A 22,926-nucleotide genomic window follows, 5' to 3' on the forward strand; every position below is an offset into this window, starting at 1 on the left:
ATGTTAAACTTGGGCCCTCCTGTCCAAACTGGTTGCTACAATGTAATGCATGGCAATAACTTTGTCTTAAATTATCCTGTAGCATCACTGAAACTGATTTGGTCATTCTATTTGTTTAAACAACATAGGTATGGTTGGTAAGATCAGCTTTTACTGTCCTTTTATTTTTGAACCAATATCTTCTTTGGTCATATCAGAGGGCAGTTAAGCATTAATCACATTGTTAAGAATCTGGAGTCAGGAATAGCCAGATCAGACAAGAACGGCAGATGTCCTTCTCGAAAGGACATCAGTGAGCAGTTTGAGTTTTCACAATAATTTGGTGTCCTTATGAAGAGTGAAACTAGCAGTGCAGTGTAAATTTATTAACTAGATTTAAATCCCTCCCCATTGGCATGGTGAGGATTGAAGCCATGTCTCTGGGGCCGTTACTGGTATTTCACCGCTCTGTTTGAGATCTTATTTTGTGTAACTTGGCTGTCTCGATGCCCACAATACAGCTATAACTATATTTCAAAGCATTTAACTGCTGCAAGGTGACATAACTGCGAATGGCAATTAGAAATGAGAGACTTTCCTTAATGCTTCTTAGTAGGATAACCTGTCAGATGGTCTCAGTCTAAGCCATGTGACACCAGGTACTCACTATGCAATGAGGTTGAGTGCCAGAATAGTGAAGCAAGGCCAACACGTGCCACTTTGCCTGTGTCCAGATGAGAACAAAAAACCTCAGCAACACTTGTTAACTCAAAAGGACTTGGTGACATTGTAAGGCTGCACTAGAACAGTGACTGCCCGCTTTCCATTTAGTATTCCCACCAAACCTCAGGGCTAGCCCACAGGATTAAGGTCAAACCAAAAACATTCAGAAACCAGCAGAGCACCTACCTGTGAGACTTGACTTCTCTACCTCCAATGACCTTTGCTGTTTCGACATTGCCAACTTTTTGTTTCGTCGTTGGGAAGGAGCCGTCAGGAACGCAGTCATCGATTTCTGAAACGTGAACAAATCCAGTCACGCCGCCTTCTAACTTGATCAGCAGGCAGTTTGGCTGCACGGATTTCACAGTTCCACTGACTACATTCCCGACATACAGTGCATGCTGAACCACAGGCGTCAAATCCTCTTCTTCTGACATTTGGCGCTCTCGCTTGACCCTGCTGTGTTTCTTGCGCCCTCGGGCAACGAGCGGGATCCCAAGATGTTCTACTCCAGCTGTGTTCAGCGACACAGAGATGGTCTGTCCCACAAAGAGTTTCTCAGAGTCGAAGTGAAAGGTGTCGTTTACGTGGAATGTGACTGGAACGAGAAGCAGCTTCGAAGTACCAGTCAGTGAAACAACGGCAACGTCCTGTGTCACAAACTGCACCACAGCAGGATGCTGGGAAATTCCTTTCAACTGCAACACAAAATTGTCCACTCGGTTCATCAGCTCATCATTTACTGACTCAATTATTCCACCTTGTTAGCTTTTCACATCTGCATAATGCAAACTCAAGACTGTCTCTATCCCTTGCACCAGATTTCCTGACAAACACCTCAAGATCAGGTACAGCAAAGGATTTAGAAATAGTAAAGCTCCCTCGACACTGTTCCATCAACCACTCCCAGGGCAAGGGGAGCATGGGTTTAGACACAGAGTAAAGCTTCTACTACTCTTTTTAAAACCAAAAAGTAAACTCCCCTGACAAATCCCAATCAAATACTCCAGCACAGGTACAGCATGGGGACAAATATAGAGTAAAGCTTCCTCTACATTGTCCTCATCAAACACTCCCAGGACAGGGACAGCACGTGGATTGACACAAACTAATGCTCTCGCTACTCTTTTAAACTGAAGGTAAAATCTCCTCTACTCTTTTAAACTGAAATTAAAGCTCCCTCTATACTCTCCACATCAAACACTCCCAGGACAGGGACAGCACAGGGTTAGCTACTGAGTAAAACTCTTGTCTACTCTTTTAAACTGAAAGTAAAGCTACCTCAACACTGTCAACATCAAACATTCTCAGGACAGGGTCAGCAGGGAGTCAGATACAGGGTAAAGCTTCCTCAACTGTGTCTCTACAACCCTCCCAGGATAGGGAGAATATGGGGTTAGTTACAGAGTAAAGCCTTCTCTACACTTGCTGTGCTCACTGCTTATCAATTTCAGTCAGACATTTCGGTTTGTAGCAATTTCTAAGCAGATTAATTCTTGATCGTTAAGGGTTAACAGGAATCTTTGAGAAGTGGAGGAAAACTCCTTTCTTCTATCCACCCGAATCTCAAGCCTGACATTGACACACTCAGCTTCACTTTTCTCCGAAATAGCACTGGAATCCCATTTTCGTTCTAAAATTAGGATTCTTGCTCAGTGCCACTGGAGTAGATGCTGATTGTGTTTTTCTTTGTCACAGCTCAACCCAGCACCACTGTACCTTTTTCACATCAGCATTTAGCAGCTCCTGACGGAGAGACACATGAACAGTGGATGAGAGGAGATCTACAAACACCACGACTGCTGTGCACTGTTGTCCTGGGCTCAGAGACACCCCTACAAAAAAGAACCAAGGCACAGTGAACAAATCCGGCATCAGTCTTTTGCTGTTTCATGTAAAACAGTCCATCGTCCTTGGCTCCCGAAGTAGTGAGTTCATTCTACCACACTGATCCATGAGATCTCAACTGTGATCACAACAGTATCATGATTAGATTAGATTAGATTACTTACAGTGTGGAAACAGGCCCTTCGGCCCAACAAGTCCACACCGACCCGCCGAAGCGCAACTCACCCATACCCCTACATTTACCCCTTACCTAACACTACGGGCAATTTAGTATGGCCAATTCACCTGACCTGTACATCTTTGGACTGTGGGAGGAAACCGGAGCACCCGGAGGAAACCCACGCAGACACGGGGAGAACGTGCAAACTCCACACAGTCAGTCGCCCGAGTCGGGAATTGAACCCGGGTCTCAGGCGCTGTGAGGCAGCAGTGCTAACCACTGTGCCACCGTGCCGCCCATGTTCAGTCAGTAGCACCATGCTCTGGTGTATCTGTGACTGGTTTTCCTACATCAGCTATTCACACGCTCTATGCTCACATTGCTTCAGCAAGCTCCTTAAATGATGCTGAGCTGTTTAAAAAGTCAGTCTCATTGTAAAACCTCAATGCTTTAAAGCCACCAAGTTTCACTGGTTTTCCAAATGAATTCACATCTGCAGGATGTGGTCCGAATCAATATTCCATCAATAGTAGATCACTCAGGCTATTGTTTATAGTGGATGCAGGGATGAGGAGGTGATTCGTTATGCAGTGAGAGAGCTGGTTTAACATCTGCAGAGAAACACTAACACAGGGCGCTGTGGGGAAAAGGAATTACTGAATAACAATGAGGGGGAATCTGGATTAAAAGTAAATGGCAAACAAGGTACCAAATCATGCTTGACAAATGTATTTATTTGAGAGGTCTTTAAAGATTATAGTAAGCAGGGTGGATAAAGGGGAACCACAGATGGTGAGCATTTAAATTGCTAAAAGGCATTCGATAATGTGTCACAAAATAAGTTAGACACAGGCTAAGATCTTATGTTATTGGGGGTGATACGTTAGCATGGATTGGCTGTCAACCAGGGGAAAAAAAAGTCAGGATAATTGGGTTAGCAAACTGAATGCTGCAGTCCAGTGGGGATTGGGTATCCCTGTATATGAACCACAAAATATCAGCAAGAAGGTACAAAGAAGGAGGCAAACAGAATGCTAGCCTTCATTTCAGAAGGGATGGAGTGTAAAAGTAAGAAAGTGCATTTGGACAGGGCATTTGGGAGATGCTACCTGGAAACTGTGCTGAGTTTTAGTTATCTTACCTATGGAATTATATATTTGCATTGGAGGGATTTCACAGAAGGTTCACTCGGCTGATTCCTGGAATAAAGAGGTTGTCTTTTGAGGAATAGCTTAGCCTGCATTCATTGGTGTTTAGAAGAATGAGCAAAGATCTTGTTGGATCTATAAGATATAAACAGGATAGGCGCTGGGAGAATGTTTCCTGTCATTGTAATCTATATCTAGTGACACAGTTCAAAACTGATAGATGCTCATTTCAGACAGGGATGAAGAGGGATTTCTTCTCTGAGGATCGTCAATCTTTGGAATTCACTCCTGAGAGCGCACTGGAGTCCTTGAAATTATTTAAGGTCAAGTCAGACAGAATTTTGATTTAAATTATCATCAGGTGAGCCACTCATCAAATGCCAATGCCAGACATGCACTTACCTTCCTGGTGATAGCGACTGGCTGTAACAGTGTGCTTGGTAACCTCTGTACCCGTGAAATACATTGTGCCATCACCCACCACTCTGCTAACTACCAGCTGGAGTCTCTGCCCTGTAGCCAGGCGACTTAAACTGACAGCAACTGGAGAATCTGAAACAGTAAACATTCATGAAGAATTCAACATCAACCTGCCCTGCAAGTACCGCTTGATTAGATTTCAGCCGATAACTCACTCCCAGATACCTGCTGTTCTACATATAAACTCTTGTAAAATGGAGATGCAAAGCAATGTCATCTCCCACAGGGTCGTGAATGCTTGTAATTCTCTACCCTAGAGAGTTATGGAGACTAGATCACTGAGCGTATTTAAAGAGAAGATAAACAGGTTTTTGAAATTCTAGGGAGCAGAGGGTTGAGAGGAGTCAGCTGAAAGGAGAGTTGAGGCGCCTGGGGCAGATTAGCCTTCATCTTGTTGAATGGGAGAAAGGCAGAATGACCCATTTTCAATCCTATTTCTTATGTTCTTAAGATCAAGCTATGTCTGGGCATGATGGTGAAAATTGCACCTCTGATATTCTACACTCATGACTGAAAGGCAGAAAGAGGTGGACTCAAAACTGGTAGCTCCAAAATGGGAGTGGAAATGTGGAAAATGCTGCCCAAGAAAGCTACTGAGGCAGGATCTCAATTGAAAATATCATAACTACAACTGGGAAAGAATAATCAGGGTTATGGAACTGACTGTGGTCAACAGAGTTACTCAGAGATCAGACATGACCTAATTGACTTGTGAAACAGACTCAAGGGGCTGAATGGTTTCCTCTTGTACTTATGATCAATTCTAAAATATTTCCTTTCTGAAGGCCATCCAAATTGTGGATTTCAGACATTACCTCTGCTGCTCATCAAGGTCCTGACAAATTCCAGTTCCCTACAGTATTGGCTCAGGAGTGCAAGACTTTCATCATCCTCTTCCCCAGACCCACATTCAGACACTTTCAGAGTCAGTAATACTCGCTTCTTTTCCTCATCCAGGTTTGTAATCTTGGCAACCACTGTCTGGCCCACCACAAAATGATCCTCGATGTTTGTGACAAATTTATCAGATATAGCCTGGAGGAGAAGAAACATTAACCAGCAAATTTAATACACACTTAAACCATTCTTGGGTATCAATTATTCTACATATAAACCCCTGGACTAGAATCCAGTCTGTTTAGATAGCTTACATATGAACACTACTGGCAAGTCTGTAATGTATTGCCCACCCTTAGCTGCCCTTAGTTTGCTAAGCCATTTCAGAGTATTGTTAAGAATCAACCACAATGCTGTAGGACTGGAGTCGCCTTCAGGCCAGACTGGGTCAGGAAGATTTCCTTCCTTGAAGGACATTAGTTAACCAGGCGGGGTTTCTGCGACAATTGTTCCTTGGCCATCTTCCCCAAGACCAGCTTTTTACTTCCAGCCTTTAATGTTTCAGTTATGAGAATTCAAATGCGCAATCTCCCAATCATTAGTTACAAATACTACAATAATATGAGCACTACACCATCACTACAGGACCATGTAAATCATTTAATAAGATTCAGCAAATCTGTTGCTGTGTTGGTCAGAACAAATCAATAGGTGTAGACTGGATATTGGACTCACAGCTTTGGGAGCCAGGCCGTACAATCCATGTGGGAATTCGACAAACACTCCATATGTCATAATGTTCTTCACAAAACCCGGCATCTGCATTCCCACCTAAAGAAAACAGAGAGACAGGTAAAGCAGAGTGGTTTCTAGAGGCCAGAGCTCCTTCCCCAAGGAAGACGATACTTATTTCAGAAGTAATGCAACGAAGTCTCACTAGATTCTGGGGATAGAGGACCAATGCTGGGAGGACAGGTCAAGTAGAATGAGCCTAAAATAGTTACCACTTAGAAGGATTTCATTTAGTTGGATAAAATTCTTTACTATTCTAATCCAGATTCTTTATCTCAGTTGCACTGGTTTAAAAGGTGCAACGTTCCACATCAGTTTCCAAAGTCTTTATGTCCTCCTGAGACCAATGAGGTTCTTGACCCTGTCTATTCCATTTCCCACCCTTCTACCCTCATCCCCTTTCCTCCCTCCCAGAACCACAAACAGGTTCTGCTTGCTTCAACGTTCTATCCCACCAGCCTCTGCATTCAAATCATCATTGCCTGCCATTTTCACCAGCCCCAGTATGATGTTGCCATCACATCCATCCTCTCATAACCTCTCCTTTCAGGATTTTGAAGAGTCATAGAGATGTACAGCATGGAAATAGACCCTTCGGTCCAACCTGTCCATGCCGACCAGATATCCCAACCCAATCTAGTCCCACCTGAGCACCCGGCCCATATCCCTCCAAACCCTTCCTATTCACATACCCATCCAAATGCCTCTTAAATGTTGCAATTGTACCAGCCTCCACCAAAGAGATCACTCCTTTTCTGAAACCCTAGTCCAGTCTGGAGCCTCTCCGAACACATTCTTCCTTTCCAATAGGATCTGTTGATGTCAGCACAGGTTATGCAATACCTGCCCTTTCACCTCCTTTGTTCTCACTGTTCAAAGCTCCAAGCATGAATTCAGGCCTCTTAATTAGGTATTTGCTGGTAACAATGCAATCGCCTCTGTACTGAAGAGACCAAATGCAGACCAGACACCACCTTGTAAAATACATCTATTCAGTTAGCGAGCAATGCTTTCTTGTCATCTGTTGTTTTAGATCTTCACCACACAGCCCTCTGACCTTAGTCTGCTGCGGCTCAAACCAAGCCTGAGTGCAACATGTTTTGAAAATATAATTTCAAGCAACTGGACTTGACATGAAGTTCACCAATTTTAAAAGACTGCATTTATTTAATTTTGTTTTGCTTCTAAATCTGGTTTCTCGATTAATTCTTTTGTTTTCCAATGGATGTTATTCAGTATCCTGTTAATCACACCACCTCTAGACACATCCTCTGAGTTTTTTTTTAAAAAACATGTCCATTGCCACCATCTCTGGCTTCATATCACGAAACCTTTTGTCTTTTAAACTCCCCTTTAATTTATCACAGATCTTCCTTTTTTATTATTTTTCTTCCTACCTTCTCCCCTTTACCTTGCTCAAAACCTACTGATTTACCTTATTCCAGTTCTGATGAAAGGTCAAAGGACTGAATCACACACAATTCTCTCCAATGATGCTACCTAACTTTGGGCATTTCCAGTATTTGTGGTTTCTATTTCAGATCTCTAGTATTTTACCGTTCCAAAATTCCTATACTATTTGACAGGGCAGATGCTGAGAAGCTGCTTCATTTGGACGGAGAGACTAGAACTGGACATCACAGGATAAGAAGTCAGCCATTTAGCGTTGACAGGAGAATTTTGTCATTCAAAAAATATAGTACAGTGAATCTTTGGATTTCTCGATCCTAGTGACGTAGTCATTGAGATTATTTAAAACGGAGGAAGATAGAGTTTTGAACACTAAGAGAATTAAGGAATATATGGATGAGGCAGAAAATTTAAGAAGTCTTCTTAAAAGATCAGTCACAATCGCGATGAATGACAAAGGGGCAACACAGCTCCCAGTTCCTTTATTTGCAACATAGGATTATGTCGGCAAGCACACTATGAATCAGTGCAATACCAGTGAGCTTGTCCATCCCAATGATGATTCACTATCAAAGTTGAACTCTTTGGTCGTTCTGCTATAACACGCATTTCATTAATGCAAATTCACTACAATGCAATTCATGAATTGGGGACACTGTTTGTATAGTGTGAACTTTTAAAGTGTGTATTGGTTATGACGCAGTTCTAGTCCCATTAGTTTATGTGGTGATGCGATTATGCAATTTTCTTATAACACAGGATTGCACGAGAACCGAACTACCACATTACAGCAGAAGTGACTGTACATCTAAAGAAAGCACATCAGAGGGACTCAAGCTTCAAGAAGCAAGTTACAACTCACCTGGAGTTCCAATACGTCCTTTGGCAGTGGCGCTTGTTTAGCAAAAGCTATCACTGCAGCTTTTCTACAAAGAATCTGAGCAACAAAGTTAAGGGCAGGCAACACTGTGACTGTAGAGGAAACTAGCTTGGTTACGGAGTAACCCAATTTATAAAAAAACACTCCTTATAGTGGATCTGATGCAATCCTCAATCATGTCGCAAATCCTTCTGAACTAGCTCAAGAATTCATAAAAGCTAATACCGGCCACATAACATAGGAGACTGTTCAGCATATCTGGTTTCTCCTGGCTCTCTCCAAACTGACTCACCTTACCCCAGTCCCTTGCCTATTCCTGTCTCCCTGTTAACTATCCCAACTTATTTATTGACAATAGCTAAAAAGAGACAAAGTTGACTATCAGCAATCAGATGACAACTAGCTCAACTGTTAAATTTTAAAAACTCACAAAGTATTGGAAACAAGATTAAAAGTAAAGCCGAGGAACCAACCCGGGCCTATACTTAAAATGGAAGATTCAGGAGCTGGTCACCGCTCTGCTGCTAAGGGATCTGTCAGGGAGCAGTGACACTCACAGTAAGAACCTATTGATATTAATATGACTAAACCACCCACCCATCGCATTTTTAATTACTCGTCTAACAGTATATTGGTCTCCATGATATATTATGAAACTCTTCCTGTTGAAAGCATACTTGATAATAACGAAGACCTTTGTTTGGCTAAAGTTTAGTCAGAATAAAGGATACAATCTGGCCATGGGCTTGGCTTAAACACATAACATTGGAGAGGATGTCACCCTTCTGCAGCCTCTCAGCAAGAAGCTGACAATTTGAGACATAGTCCGAGAGGTGTACCGTTGGGAGAAAGGCAGGTGAACGCTGTGGGAGAATGGAGACCTTCAGCCCATTCTCCACTTTCACCAAGACTTCCACATCGACAATCTGAAACACATTTATCACAGTGAAAGCACATCAGCAGCAAAAGGAGCAAGGAAATGCATTCAGAAATAGGATATCAAAGAGAGAAGGAGGCCATTCATCACACACAACCCTCCCCGCATTCTCCCCCGCCCCCACCAAGCACAATGCTGCTGAATAATACAATCAGATGATGGCTGAGCTTAACTTCATTTAATTCTATAATTTTTAACTTCCTTGCTCAACAAAACATTCTCAGCTTTGACAACCACCTGGATGAAGGAGCAGCGCTCTGAAAGCCAATGCTTCCAATTAAACCTGTTGGTCTATAACCTGGCGTTGTGTGACTTTTAACTTTGTACATCCCAGTCCAACACCGGCATCTCCAAATCTTGACATTTGGAGACAGAGAGCATAAAAGGGGGAGGAAGAGTTTTGTTTTGACGATAAATTCATAAACATATTGGTTAAGAAATCTGGCTGATAAATCTTTTTATTTAAAACTGATACACAGGATTTAACTGACCTCTCAATAACTGGAAAAACTAATTAGTTCTGAGGAAGGGTCATTAGACATGAAACATTTACTCTGATTTGCCTTCACAGATACTGTCCGAACCCGCTGAGCTGTTCCAGCAACTTCTGTTTTTGTTTCTGATTTACAGCATCTGCAGTTCTTTCAGTTTTTACACAAATACAAACCTGGTTTCAAATGAATGCTTTTATTTCTGGGTTCATTCTGGTAAATGTACATTGCTACCTCATTAGCCTGTAACTACTGTTTTGTAGCTGTTTTTCTAAGCTCCCATACTGAGATGGTATTTCAGTTACATCTATCAAAGCCCAATAATTGTTTGGTGAAACAAATTTCACTGTTCATTTGACAAGTCCATTGACATTTTTCCTACAGTTTACATTTTCTTCCTCATTATTAATCAAAGTTGTTGTAAATAGATAAATACCTTTCCAGTTGGGTACATTGAAGACTCATCAGCGTCAGTTCCCACCTTCTGTGTGGTTTTCATGGATAACAGCAGCTTCTCCTGAGTTGGGTCACACTTTAGGACAATGACCTTGACAACCTGGGAAGGGGGCAAGTCCAACGGCAAGCATGAGGCCAAAAGATCTTGGTACAGCATCCAAAACATCACAAGAACTGCTGCTCCACCCCTTCCATTCTGCCTCCCCAAGGCATGGAGAGTAGTCCCAACATGACATTATCCCTTCTCATTGGCCATTATCATCCAAATCTATGCAGCTTCCTACTGACCATCCTCAGTCAGAAAGCTCCCCACCTGCAAACCATAACATGGTCCTCTCTGAATAGACCTAACTAAACACTCAAAATACCTCCCACACCCACCCCTACTCTGAGCCATCCCAAGCTCCGCAATGACTGTTGGCACTCTGAATCCACCCAACACCAGCCTCCCCACTGAAGCACCCTTGCACAATATGGTGACCTCCCACTTTGACTCTATCCAGTCTCCCTCCCAGACTGCCCTCACTCAGACTGCTCGGTCTCCCCCAGGTGACTGCCCTCATTCCGACTCTGCCTGGCCTCCCCTGCTGATTGCCCTCAGTCTGACTCTACCCTGTCTCCCTTGCTCGAGCTCTCTCACCTGACCAACATAGAAGACCTTCTCTGGAAAGGGGATGGGCTGGGTACTCAGCTCCTGCTGAGGGACGAGCCCTCGCACATCACCGTAGAAGCTGACGATGCAGCCATAGGGCTTCACAGAGACGATGTAACCGTGGGCCAGTCGCTTGGGAACAGCCTCCTTGTACTGGGTAATAACAGAAAGCTTTGAACCAACCAGCGTCTTCTTCAGAGTCAGGGTCAGTTTCTTGGTGTCACTGTTTACCATCAGTACCTGAGAAAGAAACAAATGTTTAATCCAAGAGGAACACTTCAGCTCAGTCATTCAGAAATATAGACATTTATCTTTGAGGAGTGGTGATACTGCTGATTCCTCAAGGACTACACCCTCCGGGAAAAGAGCAGAGTCACATTCAGGCTGGACTGATCTGGGGGACCAGGGTCCTTCTTGGACCATAAACACACTGCACACTCAGCCTGTCCTGCACAGAGAACATATTGCACACTCACCCTGCACTTCACCAGGTTTCCCACACTGTACAGCTTTTCTGGGTGTTTCAGGGGAATGTCTGACAGATGAGTATGAGGCACCAGTCCCTGAATGTGGTCAGTTAGCTTCACGTGCATCCCATAACTCTCCAGAGAGGTGATTTTACCCTGAAAAGTAGCAAAATGAAGAATGTAGTCATTGACAAATCTGTTGGAAAGATCCTAGCTAGATTCCATTCAACTCTCCAAAAATAGCTAGTTCCTGTTTACACACAAGACAGCAAGTGCTGTCAAATCTCCGCAAGATAGGTTTTATTGAAAGGTCACTATATACTTAATGGTCACTGGGTAAAGAGATATTGGAATGCCCAGATCAGACACTACTGAATATTAAGGCTATGTAGGTCAGGGACCAAGGGATAGGTGAATAACATAGGTCATTGATTGTTGTATAGGCAGAGGGTTGTTCCCTCAGCATAGGCAGGTAAGTTCAGATATACTGAAATGAGGCGGATGCCCTGGAGTGGTAGGAAGGAACAGTTCACAAGAACCTTCTCAGCAATTCTCAGTCACACTGACCAAGTTTTCACAATTAGTTCAGATCTGAAATGAGGATGGAGACACTTCAACAAGGTTGATGAGAGAGCGAGAGTGAGTGTGACAGCAGCCAGGTTGGATTAGCTGAGGGACTGAAAAGAGGAGAGCAAAGGAGAAAGAGCGCTGTTTTTGTTATTCTCAATTTGCAGCAATAAGATTCTCCTGGCAAAACCGAAGTCATGAGCAAAGTCATGGCGGATTAGGAGGATCTCTAACCAATACCCAATTAGGAAAGACAGAAGGAATCAATGGAAGAGTGGTTAGTTAAGCAGCAGCTGGAAATAGCCCTGAGGCAAGAGAGCAGGACATTTTGGCACATGCCACTTGTTCACCCTGTCCTGCTGGAGGCTGCTTTAGGAATCTATACTTTCCAAAGACTGTACTGTTTATAAAGCTCTGGCTGTGAAGACTTACCTCGACCAGCTGTCCCAGCTTAATGTCCTGGTACTTCAAAAATTGGGCATCAAGAATGCTCCTAAAAAGGAGAAACTCAAAATCAAGGAAGGGCTGTGTGTTTATTACAGGAGTCAAGATATAATCCGTCAGTCTCTGCTATCAGAACCTGTTCTCGATTGAATTTGGTTTGTGCTATTTCTGTCCCTCTTGTTTGGGCTAACCACAAAGTGGAAAACTAACTTGTTTTTAATTAAGAACATGATGGAAATGTCACATCACTAGAACAAACTATTGAAAGTGGAACAAAACAGATTGTCTGTATGTAACCCAATGTCTTACCTGTCCTGGCAATGTTTGATTGAGACAACGTAGAGGGGTTTTACTCTGTATCTAACCCAGTGCTGTAGATGTGCTCCCTTTCCTAATCATTGTTGCCCAGTAAATGTCTTAGGGTATTGCTGACTCATGGTCTATGCCACCTGTTACCCTCTATTGAACACAACGTCTCAGTATTGATGACCCTTCACACTCACTTTCTCAGAGAAACCAGAGCCATCTGTTCCATTGGGCTGTGGTCAATGACCCTGCACCTGTGCCTGGAACCTTCACTGAAGTCTTTTGGGTCAAAGGGCATCGTAGTGCCAGACAGATGAGATTTCTGCAATGTTAGAAATTAACAATCAGTGATCTTGTGGAAGGAGGCAAAGTCACATGACAACAATGCATGCCTGCAATTGAAGAGGCAGGTTAATGAAACAGCACTTTTACACCAGACAGACCATCATATAAACTAAACCAGGTCATAATGAAACCAGCTTTACTTCATCTGCTGTCAGTGTTTAATCTGCAACACTTAGTGAAGGGTACAAGACTTTAACAACAAAGTGTAATTTGCAATGAAATCAGAAATGCTGGAAACACTTTGCAGGTCAGGCAGGATCTGTGGAGAGAAAACACAGAATTGATGTTTCTGTTCAATGCATTCTCACTCTGGTGCATGGGAAATCGGTCTTCCAGCAGAGCACAGGGTCTCAACCACAAAGGTAGTAATCATTCTCTGGGCTACAGCGTCGAAGTGAGCTAGGGAAGATGTGGGAGAGGGTAGCACACTTCAGCATTTTCTAACTAATCATCTCATTGTACACCAGTTCAGAGATTTGAGAGGGAGGCCACAGACTGATAGTTCAATGTAGCAGCATCACAACACCCCATTGTGGGAGGACAGCAAGGTAGCATCCCGCCTTTGGCAGGTGATTGGTGAGAAGACGACGCACTGTCAGCAGGCCCCTCTTCCCAAGGTGACTTCCAACCAAGAGCCAGTCAGCTCTCACGTTGCAAGATTTTAAAAATCAGGGGCTTAGCTCAGTTCGCTATCCTATATCCATCCCTGAACCAATGTTATTTTTTAAAATTCCAATTACTTTCTAAAAAAAACTATTCTATCTTACTTGTACGATTTTGCCATGCTCAAATTGGCTACCTTTTAAAAAATGTATTCACAGGTCGTGGGCATTGTTGGCTGGACTAGCATTTATTGCCCATCCCTAACTGCTTTATAGTGTTACATTACTTCAAAAGTGCTTAACTTGCTGCAAAACCCAGAGGATGTGAAGGGAGTTATACAAATGCAAAACTGTTAACAGATTGAAATATCATTAGTGTTGACGCTCAATCCACAGACACAACTGAAGGGAGTCACTCACAGGTGAATAGGCAAAGGTCCCATCATCCAGCTGAAAGATGACACCAGCTCCTTTGTAGTAACTCCGCACAGTGCATTGCTCGAAAATCTTCCCAATCCTATGGGGGCATGGCTCCTGCAACATTGCCCCCGGCTGTAGGAAGGCAGGCCGCAATGTCAGGTGTACAGCCTTTGTTTCCGGCTGCACATACAGAACACAAGCTTTCACCTGCAACAGAGACACAATCCTGGTGATTTACTCTCAGTAAGTTCTGTCTAATGGAGACAGCCAAGTTGATCAGCAACAACGTGTCATAGGTAACCCGGTGTAAACTCCCACACTTGAAAAGGCAACTTTGGCTGCAGAACCCACATTTGGGGACCATGGAGCTGATGAGTGTGTGAAAGTGAGGGAAAGCTTTTAAGTGAAATCCATTGCTGGTCTCTGTCAGCAACACCATTCCCATCACAACATTCATATCATGCGAGAATGTTTGGCTGCAGCATTCTGCACCTTCGATTCTCCCTCCTGAGTTCTGTGATCTATGAACCTGGGTTGGGCACAAACCCTTGACAGAGCGCTGTGGTACTCTCTAACAAGCGACTGCTGCATGAGCACCAGTGTTTCCTGAAGTAACCTGCATCGCCCTTTGGATCAGAGAATGAATTTCCCTGAATCAATCTAATTCTTTTGTTCCATCTGATTTTCCACTTCTCACTGAGATTATGAAGTTGCTGGCGGTGAGCAAAACTAGAGGTGGTGCCAAATCGAAAGGGACAGAATCAACAGAGCAGCTGCTTCACGACAATTAACTTCTCTCTGCTGGCCAGGTGTAAATGGAATGAAAGGTTTGAGGGTTTGATATGGTTCATCATCACCTCCTTATACTCATTCTCTCACTGTTTTCTTCATTAAGGTGGCGTACAAATAGTTTCATCAAACTAACCTGCTGCCCGGGGTGGTAGGTCCTGACTCGCCGTGAATCCAGATGCATGAAATCGACGGTCCCACTCAAACCAGAGTTAAACTGCAGAATCAAACCGCAGGTATCCACCTGCAATCAATCAGCACAAGGTCTAGAACACAGGAGCTCAGAGCAAATCACTGTTACCAGAGGTGGATAGGCATGAGACAGACAGACCAAATGAGCCGATAAAAAGGAAGTGATACAGACACAGAGAAAGAGGGAGGGAGACAAAGGAAGAGACACCCAGAAAATGCGGGCAGACAGACACAGAGAGAGAGGGACCCAAACGAGAGACAGAGAGAGGAGAGGAGAGGAGAGGAGAGGAGAGGAGAGGAGAGAGCGTGCCCAGAGGCAGACAGAGAGAGTGAGTGCGCCATTTCTGATTTAACATGACGAGATTAGTAAGTATCCCCATTTATCATTAATGTTTACTTGATCAGGTTCTGGAATTTGAAGCTCATTGAGATACTGTACACACCGAAACAAAAATGGCTCAAATGTGAAACTAAAACCAAAAGTGCATGGAACTCAGAGGACAGATATCACCCGAGAGAGTAAGGGCTGATTGACATCATAACTACAGCCCTTCCCTGAATCTCTGCTCCTAGATAAAAGGCCACTTCTTTAATCTGCGTCCAACTGGATCAACTTGAGGAGCTGATGTACAGTTTGAATTGATGTTTGTGTGCACATCCAGAGGATGTTACAGTTCCAGCACAGAAACAGTTTACAGCAGTGTGGACATCCCACATGACCTTGCTCCAATCCTATCAACATATTGCTCGATTTCTGTGTCCTTGGGAGTATTCACCTCGACCACTCGCTCCATTGGTGACCTCAATATTCTCACCACTCTCTGAGTAAGTAAACTCCATCTGAAACCCCAGTTGAAGCTATTACCATTTTGTTTTTATTGTCCTGAGCTTGGCCTCTCCCAGATGTCTCTTCTCTACAAATGACAGAAGTTCGATTAGGTATTCAAAGACCTCAAACAGATCACCCCACATCTTACTTCTTTCTCTGGGAACAGGAATGGGAGACAACACAAGTCCTAAAACCTGCACCTTTTGAATTTCAGCCTTGATTATCAGCCCAGGGAGCAGATTGGAGAGACTCCATTTCTGATCTTCAGTTGCTGTTGCTGCAGCAACGTCAGTATGACGGATCGAGAGCTGGGCAATGCGGCCATCATTCTTCACTGACTCCACCAGAGTGGTTAGATATTGACCAACACGGAGAGGCATGCCTAAGTGGGAGCAAATACATCAGGGCTTTGGTTACAAGATAAATTCAGAAATATCACAGCAAAGCACACAGCAAAGAGAGCAGGTCAACACGCTAGTCGGAACCTCACCACTGCAATATAAACAGCTAGCAAGGTCTAGTTATCGAGCAATTTAGATGCATGCAGAGACATGAATGGGTAATAAACAGACAGAATTTTTCAATTACAAACCAAATCCTCAGATTTCCTAGGTGTTTCAAACAAGTTAAAGGATCTAGTCATCAACGCAAGTGCACACGAATCACAAACAAGTTACAGAAATGTTAGAGAGCTCTTGACTAGGTACAGTCAGCAGCTCCCAACAGCTGGACGCTAGACCACAGGAAACTGGTGCCATGGATCAAGTTGGCTCTATTGTATGTTTGACTGGTGTGCTGAATGATGAGCGCAACATATCAGAGAGGATTCACCTCACGGATTATTGGTGGAGACTCACCTCGATTTCTACTCTTTATGAACTCCTGGGTTTTCATGTGCGAGAGGAAAGCTTTGGTGGCTTTGACTCCAATGTCGACCAGATAGCCATGTTCCTCAACACTGGATACACAGCCTGAGAGTAGCTGCAATAAGATAGGGAAGCATGGCACTCGGAACACAATATTAGTAGTTGGTACAACTGAAACAAAGACAGATTGAATGTCTATCTTTCTGCCCTTCATTCCTGCTACTGAACATCAGTGGAACAATTCCCAGTAACTCCTACACCCTCACACTAATCTTTGTGGGAAAGAAGGATTAAATAAAACAGGTCTCCAAGCTGACATTTTGAAATGATTCTCAGAATTGATAGCACATATAGAACCAAACATGAGGAATTGAATGCACTTTTAAAAACAATATTTAGCAAAAGCAGGTGTTCAAATGAATGCTAAAATAATTTGCAAATTAGCACAACTTTTTTTCCAGCCTAACTTTAATGGGAGATAAACATCACTACAGCAGCACACAGAAAATACTCCAAATATCACTGCACCAATTTAACACAGGATTACCTCCTGGTCACAGTCAATGTCATCCTCCTCTAATACTCCAGTCTCAACCTGCGCTGCCACAGGACCCTGGGGCTCATGAACAAATGACAATTTACATAAATAAATTGAGTTTCTTTCAGTTGTGAAAAACAACAGACAATAGGTGCAGGAGTAGGCCATTCTGCCCTTCGAGCCTGCACCACCATTCAATATGATCATGGCTGATCATGCTTAATCAGTATCCTGTTCCTGCCTTATCTCCATAACCCTTGATTCCACAATCCTTAAGGGTTCTTTCCAAATCTTTCTTAAATTAATCCAGAGACTGGGCCTCCACTGCCCTCTGGGGAAGAGCATTCCACACAGCCACCATTCTCTGGGTGAAGAAGTTTCTCCTCATCTCTGTCCTAAATGGTCTAACCCGTATTTTTAAGCTGTGTCCTCTGGTTCGGGACTCACCCATCAGCGGAAACATGGTTCCTGCTGCCAGAGCGTCCAAACCTTTAATAATCTTTTATGTCTCAATCAGATCCCCTCTCAGTCTTCTAAACTCAAGGGTATACAATCCCAGTCGCTCTAGTCTTTCAGTGTAAGGTCATCCTGCCATTCCAGGAATTGACCTTGTGAACCTACGCTGCACTCCCTCAATAGCCAGAATGCCTTTCCTCAAATGTGGAGACCAGAACTGCACACAGCACTCCAGGTGTGGTCTCACCAGAGCCCTGTACAGCTGCAGAAGAACCTCTTTGCTTCTATACTCAATCCCTCTTGTTCTGAAGGCCAGCATGCTATTAGCTTTCTTCACTACCTGCTGTACCTGCATGCTTACCTTCATTGACTGGTGTACAAGAACGCCCAGATCTCTCTGTACTGTCCCTTTACCTAAATTGATTCCATTTAGGTAGTAATTTGCCTTCCTGTTCTTGCCACCAAAGTGAATAACCATACATTTATCCACATTAAACTGCATCTGCCATGCATCTGACCACTCACCTAACTTGTCCAGGTCACCCTGCAATCTCCTAACATCTCGTCACATTTCACCCTGCCACCCCACTTAGTATCATGAGCAAATTTGCTAATGTTATTGCTAATACTATCTTCTATATCATTAACATATATTGTAAAAAGCTGCGGTCCTAGTACTGATCCCTGCGGTACCCCACTGGTCACTGCCTGCCATTCCGAAATGGAGCCGTTTATCACTATCTTTGTTTCCTATCAGCCAACCAACTTTCAATCCAAGTTAGTACTTTGCCCCCAATACCATGCGCCCTAATTTTGCTCACTAACCTCCTGTGTGGGACTTTATCAAAAGCTTTCTGAAAGTCCAGGTACACCATATCTACTGGATCTCCCTCGTCCATCTTCAGAGTTACATTTCAAAAAATTCCAGATTAGTCAAGCATGATTTCCCCTCCATACATCCATGCTGCCTCTGACCTATCCTGTTACTACTATCCAGATGTGTCGTAATTTCATCCTTTATAATAGACTCCAGCATCTTTCCCACCACTGAGGTCAGACTAACTGGTCTGTAATTTCCTGCTTTTTCTCTCCCACCTTTCTTAATAAGTGCTATAACATTAGCCACCCTCCAATCCGCAGGAACTGATCCTGAATCTATCGAACTCTGGAAAATAATCACCAACGCATCCACAATTTCTCGAGCCACCTCCTTCAGTACCCTGGGATGTAGACCATCAGGCCCCGGGGACTTATCAACCTTCAGACCTAACAGTCTCTCCAACACCAATTCCTGGCAAATATAAATTCCCTTAAGTTCAGGTCCCTCAGCCACTGTTACCTCAGGGAGATTGCTTATGTCTTCCCCAGTGAACACAGATCTGAAATACCAATTCAATTCTTCTGCCATTTCTTTGTTCCCCGTAATATATTCCCATTTCTGTCTTCAAGGGCCCAATTTTAGTCTCACCATTTTTTTGCTTTTCACATACCTAAAAAAGCTTTTACTCTCCTCCTTTATATTATTGGCCAGTTTACCTTCATACCTCATTTTTTTCTCTGTGTATTTCCTTCTTAGTAATCCTCTGTTGTTCTTTAAAAGCTTCCCAGTCCTCCGTTTTCCCACTTATCTTTGCTATGTTATACTTTTTCTCTTTTAACTTAATATGTTTCTTAACTTCCCTCGTCAGCCATGGCCACCCATGCCTCCTCCTAGGATCTTTCTTCCTTTTTGGAATGAACTGATCCTGCATCTTCTGCATTATACATAGAAATATCCGCCATTGTTCCTCCACTGTCATTCCTGCTAAGGTATTGCACCATTGAACTTTGGCCAGCTTCTCCCTCATAGCTCCATAGTTCCCTTTATTCAACTGAAATATTGTCACTTCCGATTGTACCCTCTCCTTCTCAAATTGCAGATTGAAGCTTATTGTATGAAGGTCACTACTTCCCAATGGCTCCTTCACTTCGAGGTCCCTGACCAATTCTGGCTCGTTGCACAATACCAGATCCAGAATTGCCTTCTCCCTGGTCGGCTCCAGCACCAGCTGCTCTAAGAATCCATCTCTGAAGATAGAGAGAGACTTCACGACAACAGAGCCAGCTCGAGGAACGGTTTAACACAGATGTGAAGTGATTCATTTTGGGAGGAAGAACTTGGAGAAACAACAAAAACAGAACGTGCAATTCTAAAGGGGTGCAGGAGCAGAGGAACCTTGGGATATACATGGATAGATTACTGAAGATGGCATACTGGACTCTGGGCTTTATAAATCAGAGCAAGAAAATTATGAAGAACATTTATTAAACACTGGCTTGCCCTGAGCTGGAGTACGGTGTCCAGTCTGAGCAAGACACTTTAGGAACGATGGGAAGGTTTTAAAAAGGGTTCAGAAAAGATACATAGGAATGGTTTCAGGAACGAGGTACTTTGGTAACATGAATGAACTGGGGAAGCATAAAGGTCAGGCGACCTGATAGAAGTTTTCAAAATGAATGAGGGCTCTTCACAGAAAAGCTAGGGAGAGACTGTTCCCATTGGTGGATGAATCGAGAACCATAGGTGACAGATTTGTTGTAACTGAAAATAGAACAAAATGCAGCACAAGGAAATAAACTCTTAAGTGCAGTGAGTGGTTAGGATCTGGAATGTGCAGCCTGAAAGTTTGGATGATACATGGTCAATGGCAGCTTTCATGAGGGAATTGGATCATTATCTACAGAGAGAGATTTTAGAGCTCCAGGGAAAAGGTGGAGGAGGGTGACTAGTTGAGATAGGCATCATGGGCAAAAACGCCTCTTTCAATGCTGCACCATTTGATGAAACATTCACTCCTACCAATTTTGGAATACTTTCCTTATTTTGCTGTATTGGGAGCTGGTTTTATTGATGGTTGACAGGAAAGGTTTGTGTCAGAAAGTGGCTCGGCCACTTTCAATGATCAGTAAAATAAAAAAGAGAAGATTCAAAATCAAAACTCAGAGCCAGGAAGTGTTCTTGAGGGTAACAGAATGGTTTGAAGTGAACTAAAATAATGTCAATCCATGAATGGTGGGGCATTCAGTTCAAATCAGATCACAAGTACGTTCTATTGTTAGACCTGAGATACACTCGGGATAATGAGCATACTCTTGAACAAGAAACTGGGGCCATTTGTGGGCGTGACTCAATAAACTCACGAAGCGCCCTCTATTTTTGGGACAGACATGTTATTGGTTCTGGAAATGTCAAACTTGAGGATGTACTTCGTTAAACTGTTTCCCTTGGATCAGATTAGTAAAGCTGGATCTGAGAATTCCTGACTATATCGATATACTCACCATGCCAGCTTGCAGTGCTTCAGGAGATAATGCCTTGTTTACATCCTTCGGGTTAATGGAGAGTCTCAAGCTGGGGTGGTTGGAATTTGTCTTTCCGAGCTCGTACACAACACATCGTATAACCATACCAGGGCTGTACAGATCTGACAGGACTACCAGATCCTGGGGTTTGTTGGGAATGAAACGTATCAGACCAGAGATGAGAAGCACAACATCAGAAAGGAGTACAAATACACAAGCCAAAACTCAGCAGCACTTATAGACGTATGGTAGAAACAGTCTATTGATTATGCCTGGTGGGTCATGTAGCTGGCCCAGTAAACATCACTAGTTACTTTTTGCTTATAATGATCATTTGCAATTTCAAAATTCCTCACTAATTTTTCCACAATGAAAGAAAGCTTTCTTGAAGCTTAACAAGAAAATACCTCAAAAAGCCTCTAGAATCTCCTGTCACTACTGTACATCCCTCTGTAGAAATCATAGTATAGAAACTAGTCCCTCTGCCATCGGATCTGTATAAATCTTAGAGCCATAGAGTTATACACCTTGGAAAGAGACCCTTCGGTCCAACCAGTCCATGCTGACCATAGTTCCAAACTAAACTAGTACCATCTGCCTCTGCTTCATCCATATCCTTCCAAATATTTCTGATCCATATAACCTCTTCCTCACATCTTCTCTACGTCCATCCTCCTGCAACCTTTCAGGACTTTACAAATCTTTAACAAAAACAAACATTACTGGAGAAACTCAGCAGGTCTGGGAGAATGTGTGGAGAGAAAGCCGAGTCGATGCTTTAGGTCCAGTGACCCTTCATAAGAGCAGTTCTGCTGAAAGGTCACTGGACCCGAAACAATGACTCTGCTTTCTCTCCGCAGATCCTGCCAAACCTGCTGAATTTCTCCAACAATTTCTGTTTTTGTTTCAGTTTTCTAGCACCTGCAGTTCTTTGTTTTATTTTTTAAAATTTTATCAGGTCCCCCTCATCCTTCTAAGAGAAAGTGAGGACTGCAGATGATGGAGATCAGAGTTGAGAGTGTGGTGCTGGAAAAGCACAGGTCAGGCAGCATCAAGGAGCAGGAGAATCGACGCTTTGGGCATAAGCCCTTCATCAGGAATCTGATGGGATACTCCCCACTTGCTGGAATGGGTGCAGCTTCAACAACACTCAAGAAGCTTGACACAATCCAGGTGATTGGCTCCCCATCCATTATATTCAACATTCACTTCCTTGAGCACTGACACATATGGCAGCAGTGTGTACCATCCCCAATATAGAGTGTAACAATTCATCAAGGCCTCTTTACTAGTGTTAGAGCACAGAACAGTATAGCACAGTACAGGCCCTTCGGCTCTTGATGTTGTGCCAGCCTTTTATCCTACTCCAAGATCAGACTAACGTACATAGCCTTCATTATACTATTTTCCGTGTGCCTATCCAAGAGTTGCTTAAATGAGTGGCAAATTCTGCAGCACAGATCTGGGTGCTATGGCTGGAATGTTGTTAAGGCCTATAATTCGCAGTACCCAGCGCCTCCAACCATTTCATGTGGAGTAAATCTGATTGGTTGGAGACCATGAGCCTGGGAACCTCAGCCAGAAGTCGATTTTTCTGAAAACCCCAACTTCCAACCCAGTTTTTCAAACTAATTATTGAGGGTGCATCTGTCTGCAGGAAGATGCTTTTATAAGTTACTGGCTGCTGCATTTGTTCAGGTTTTGACATCTGGCAAGCAACTGGGCTTGACTCTCGATCTGTACACCAGCGACAGACACACACAACACAAGGTGGGACTGAAAAGAGAGGGTAGCAGAATGATGAACAAGCACCTGTAGCCTTTACAGTTTTAGAGTTTACAACTATGTTGCAGACCATCATCTTTTGAGTCAGATGTTTGCCACACTATTAACCATAATGTTGTTAGGCCAGCCTCTGCGATAGTTTTGTTTTTACTTAAACCTGGAAGGCTTCCCCCACATCACCCAAG

The 22,926-nt window shown here is 43.4% G+C and overlaps 1 protein-coding gene across 4 annotated transcripts in view; it reads right to left on the reverse strand.

Moving 5' to 3' along the window:
• pdcd11 (programmed cell death 11) overlaps window positions 1–22,926 on the reverse strand; it is a 59,692-nt gene that overhangs the window by 23,535 nt on the left and 13,231 nt on the right. For 3 of the 4 annotated variants that reach the window (XM_060842178.1, XM_060842176.1, XM_060842175.1), the window contains exons 5-21: window positions 20,936–21,097; window positions 16,612–16,735; window positions 15,955–16,136; window positions 14,870–14,977; window positions 13,945–14,151; window positions 12,775–12,899; window positions 12,260–12,320; window positions 11,270–11,416; window positions 10,782–11,033; window positions 10,122–10,241; window positions 8,989–9,183; window positions 8,240–8,314; window positions 5,911–6,006; window positions 5,154–5,373; window positions 4,261–4,410; window positions 2,422–2,537; window positions 889–1,400 (exon numbers count right to left, since the gene is read on the reverse strand). In XM_060842178.1, coding sequence (XP_060698161.1) covers window positions 889–1,400; window positions 2,422–2,537; window positions 4,261–4,410; window positions 5,154–5,373; window positions 5,911–6,006; window positions 8,240–8,314; window positions 8,989–9,183; window positions 10,122–10,241; window positions 10,782–11,033; window positions 11,270–11,416; window positions 12,260–12,320; window positions 12,775–12,899; window positions 13,945–14,151; window positions 14,870–14,977; window positions 15,955–16,136; window positions 16,612–16,735; window positions 20,936–21,097 — 2,852 coding nt within the window. The remainder of the gene's footprint in view (window positions 1–888; window positions 1,401–2,421; window positions 2,538–4,260; window positions 4,411–5,153; window positions 5,374–5,910; window positions 6,007–8,239; window positions 8,315–8,988; window positions 9,184–10,121; window positions 10,242–10,781; window positions 11,034–11,269; window positions 11,417–12,259; window positions 12,321–12,774; window positions 12,900–13,944; window positions 14,152–14,869; window positions 14,978–15,954; window positions 16,137–16,611; window positions 16,736–20,935; window positions 21,098–22,926) is intronic. The other variant, XM_060842179.1, reaches the window with a different exon arrangement.

Source organism: Hemiscyllium ocellatum, chromosome 22, assembly GCF_020745735.1.
Source record: "Hemiscyllium ocellatum isolate sHemOce1 chromosome 22, sHemOce1.pat.X.cur, whole genome shotgun sequence".
NCBI classification, from domain to species: Eukaryota; Metazoa; Chordata; class Chondrichthyes; order Orectolobiformes; family Hemiscylliidae; genus Hemiscyllium; species Hemiscyllium ocellatum.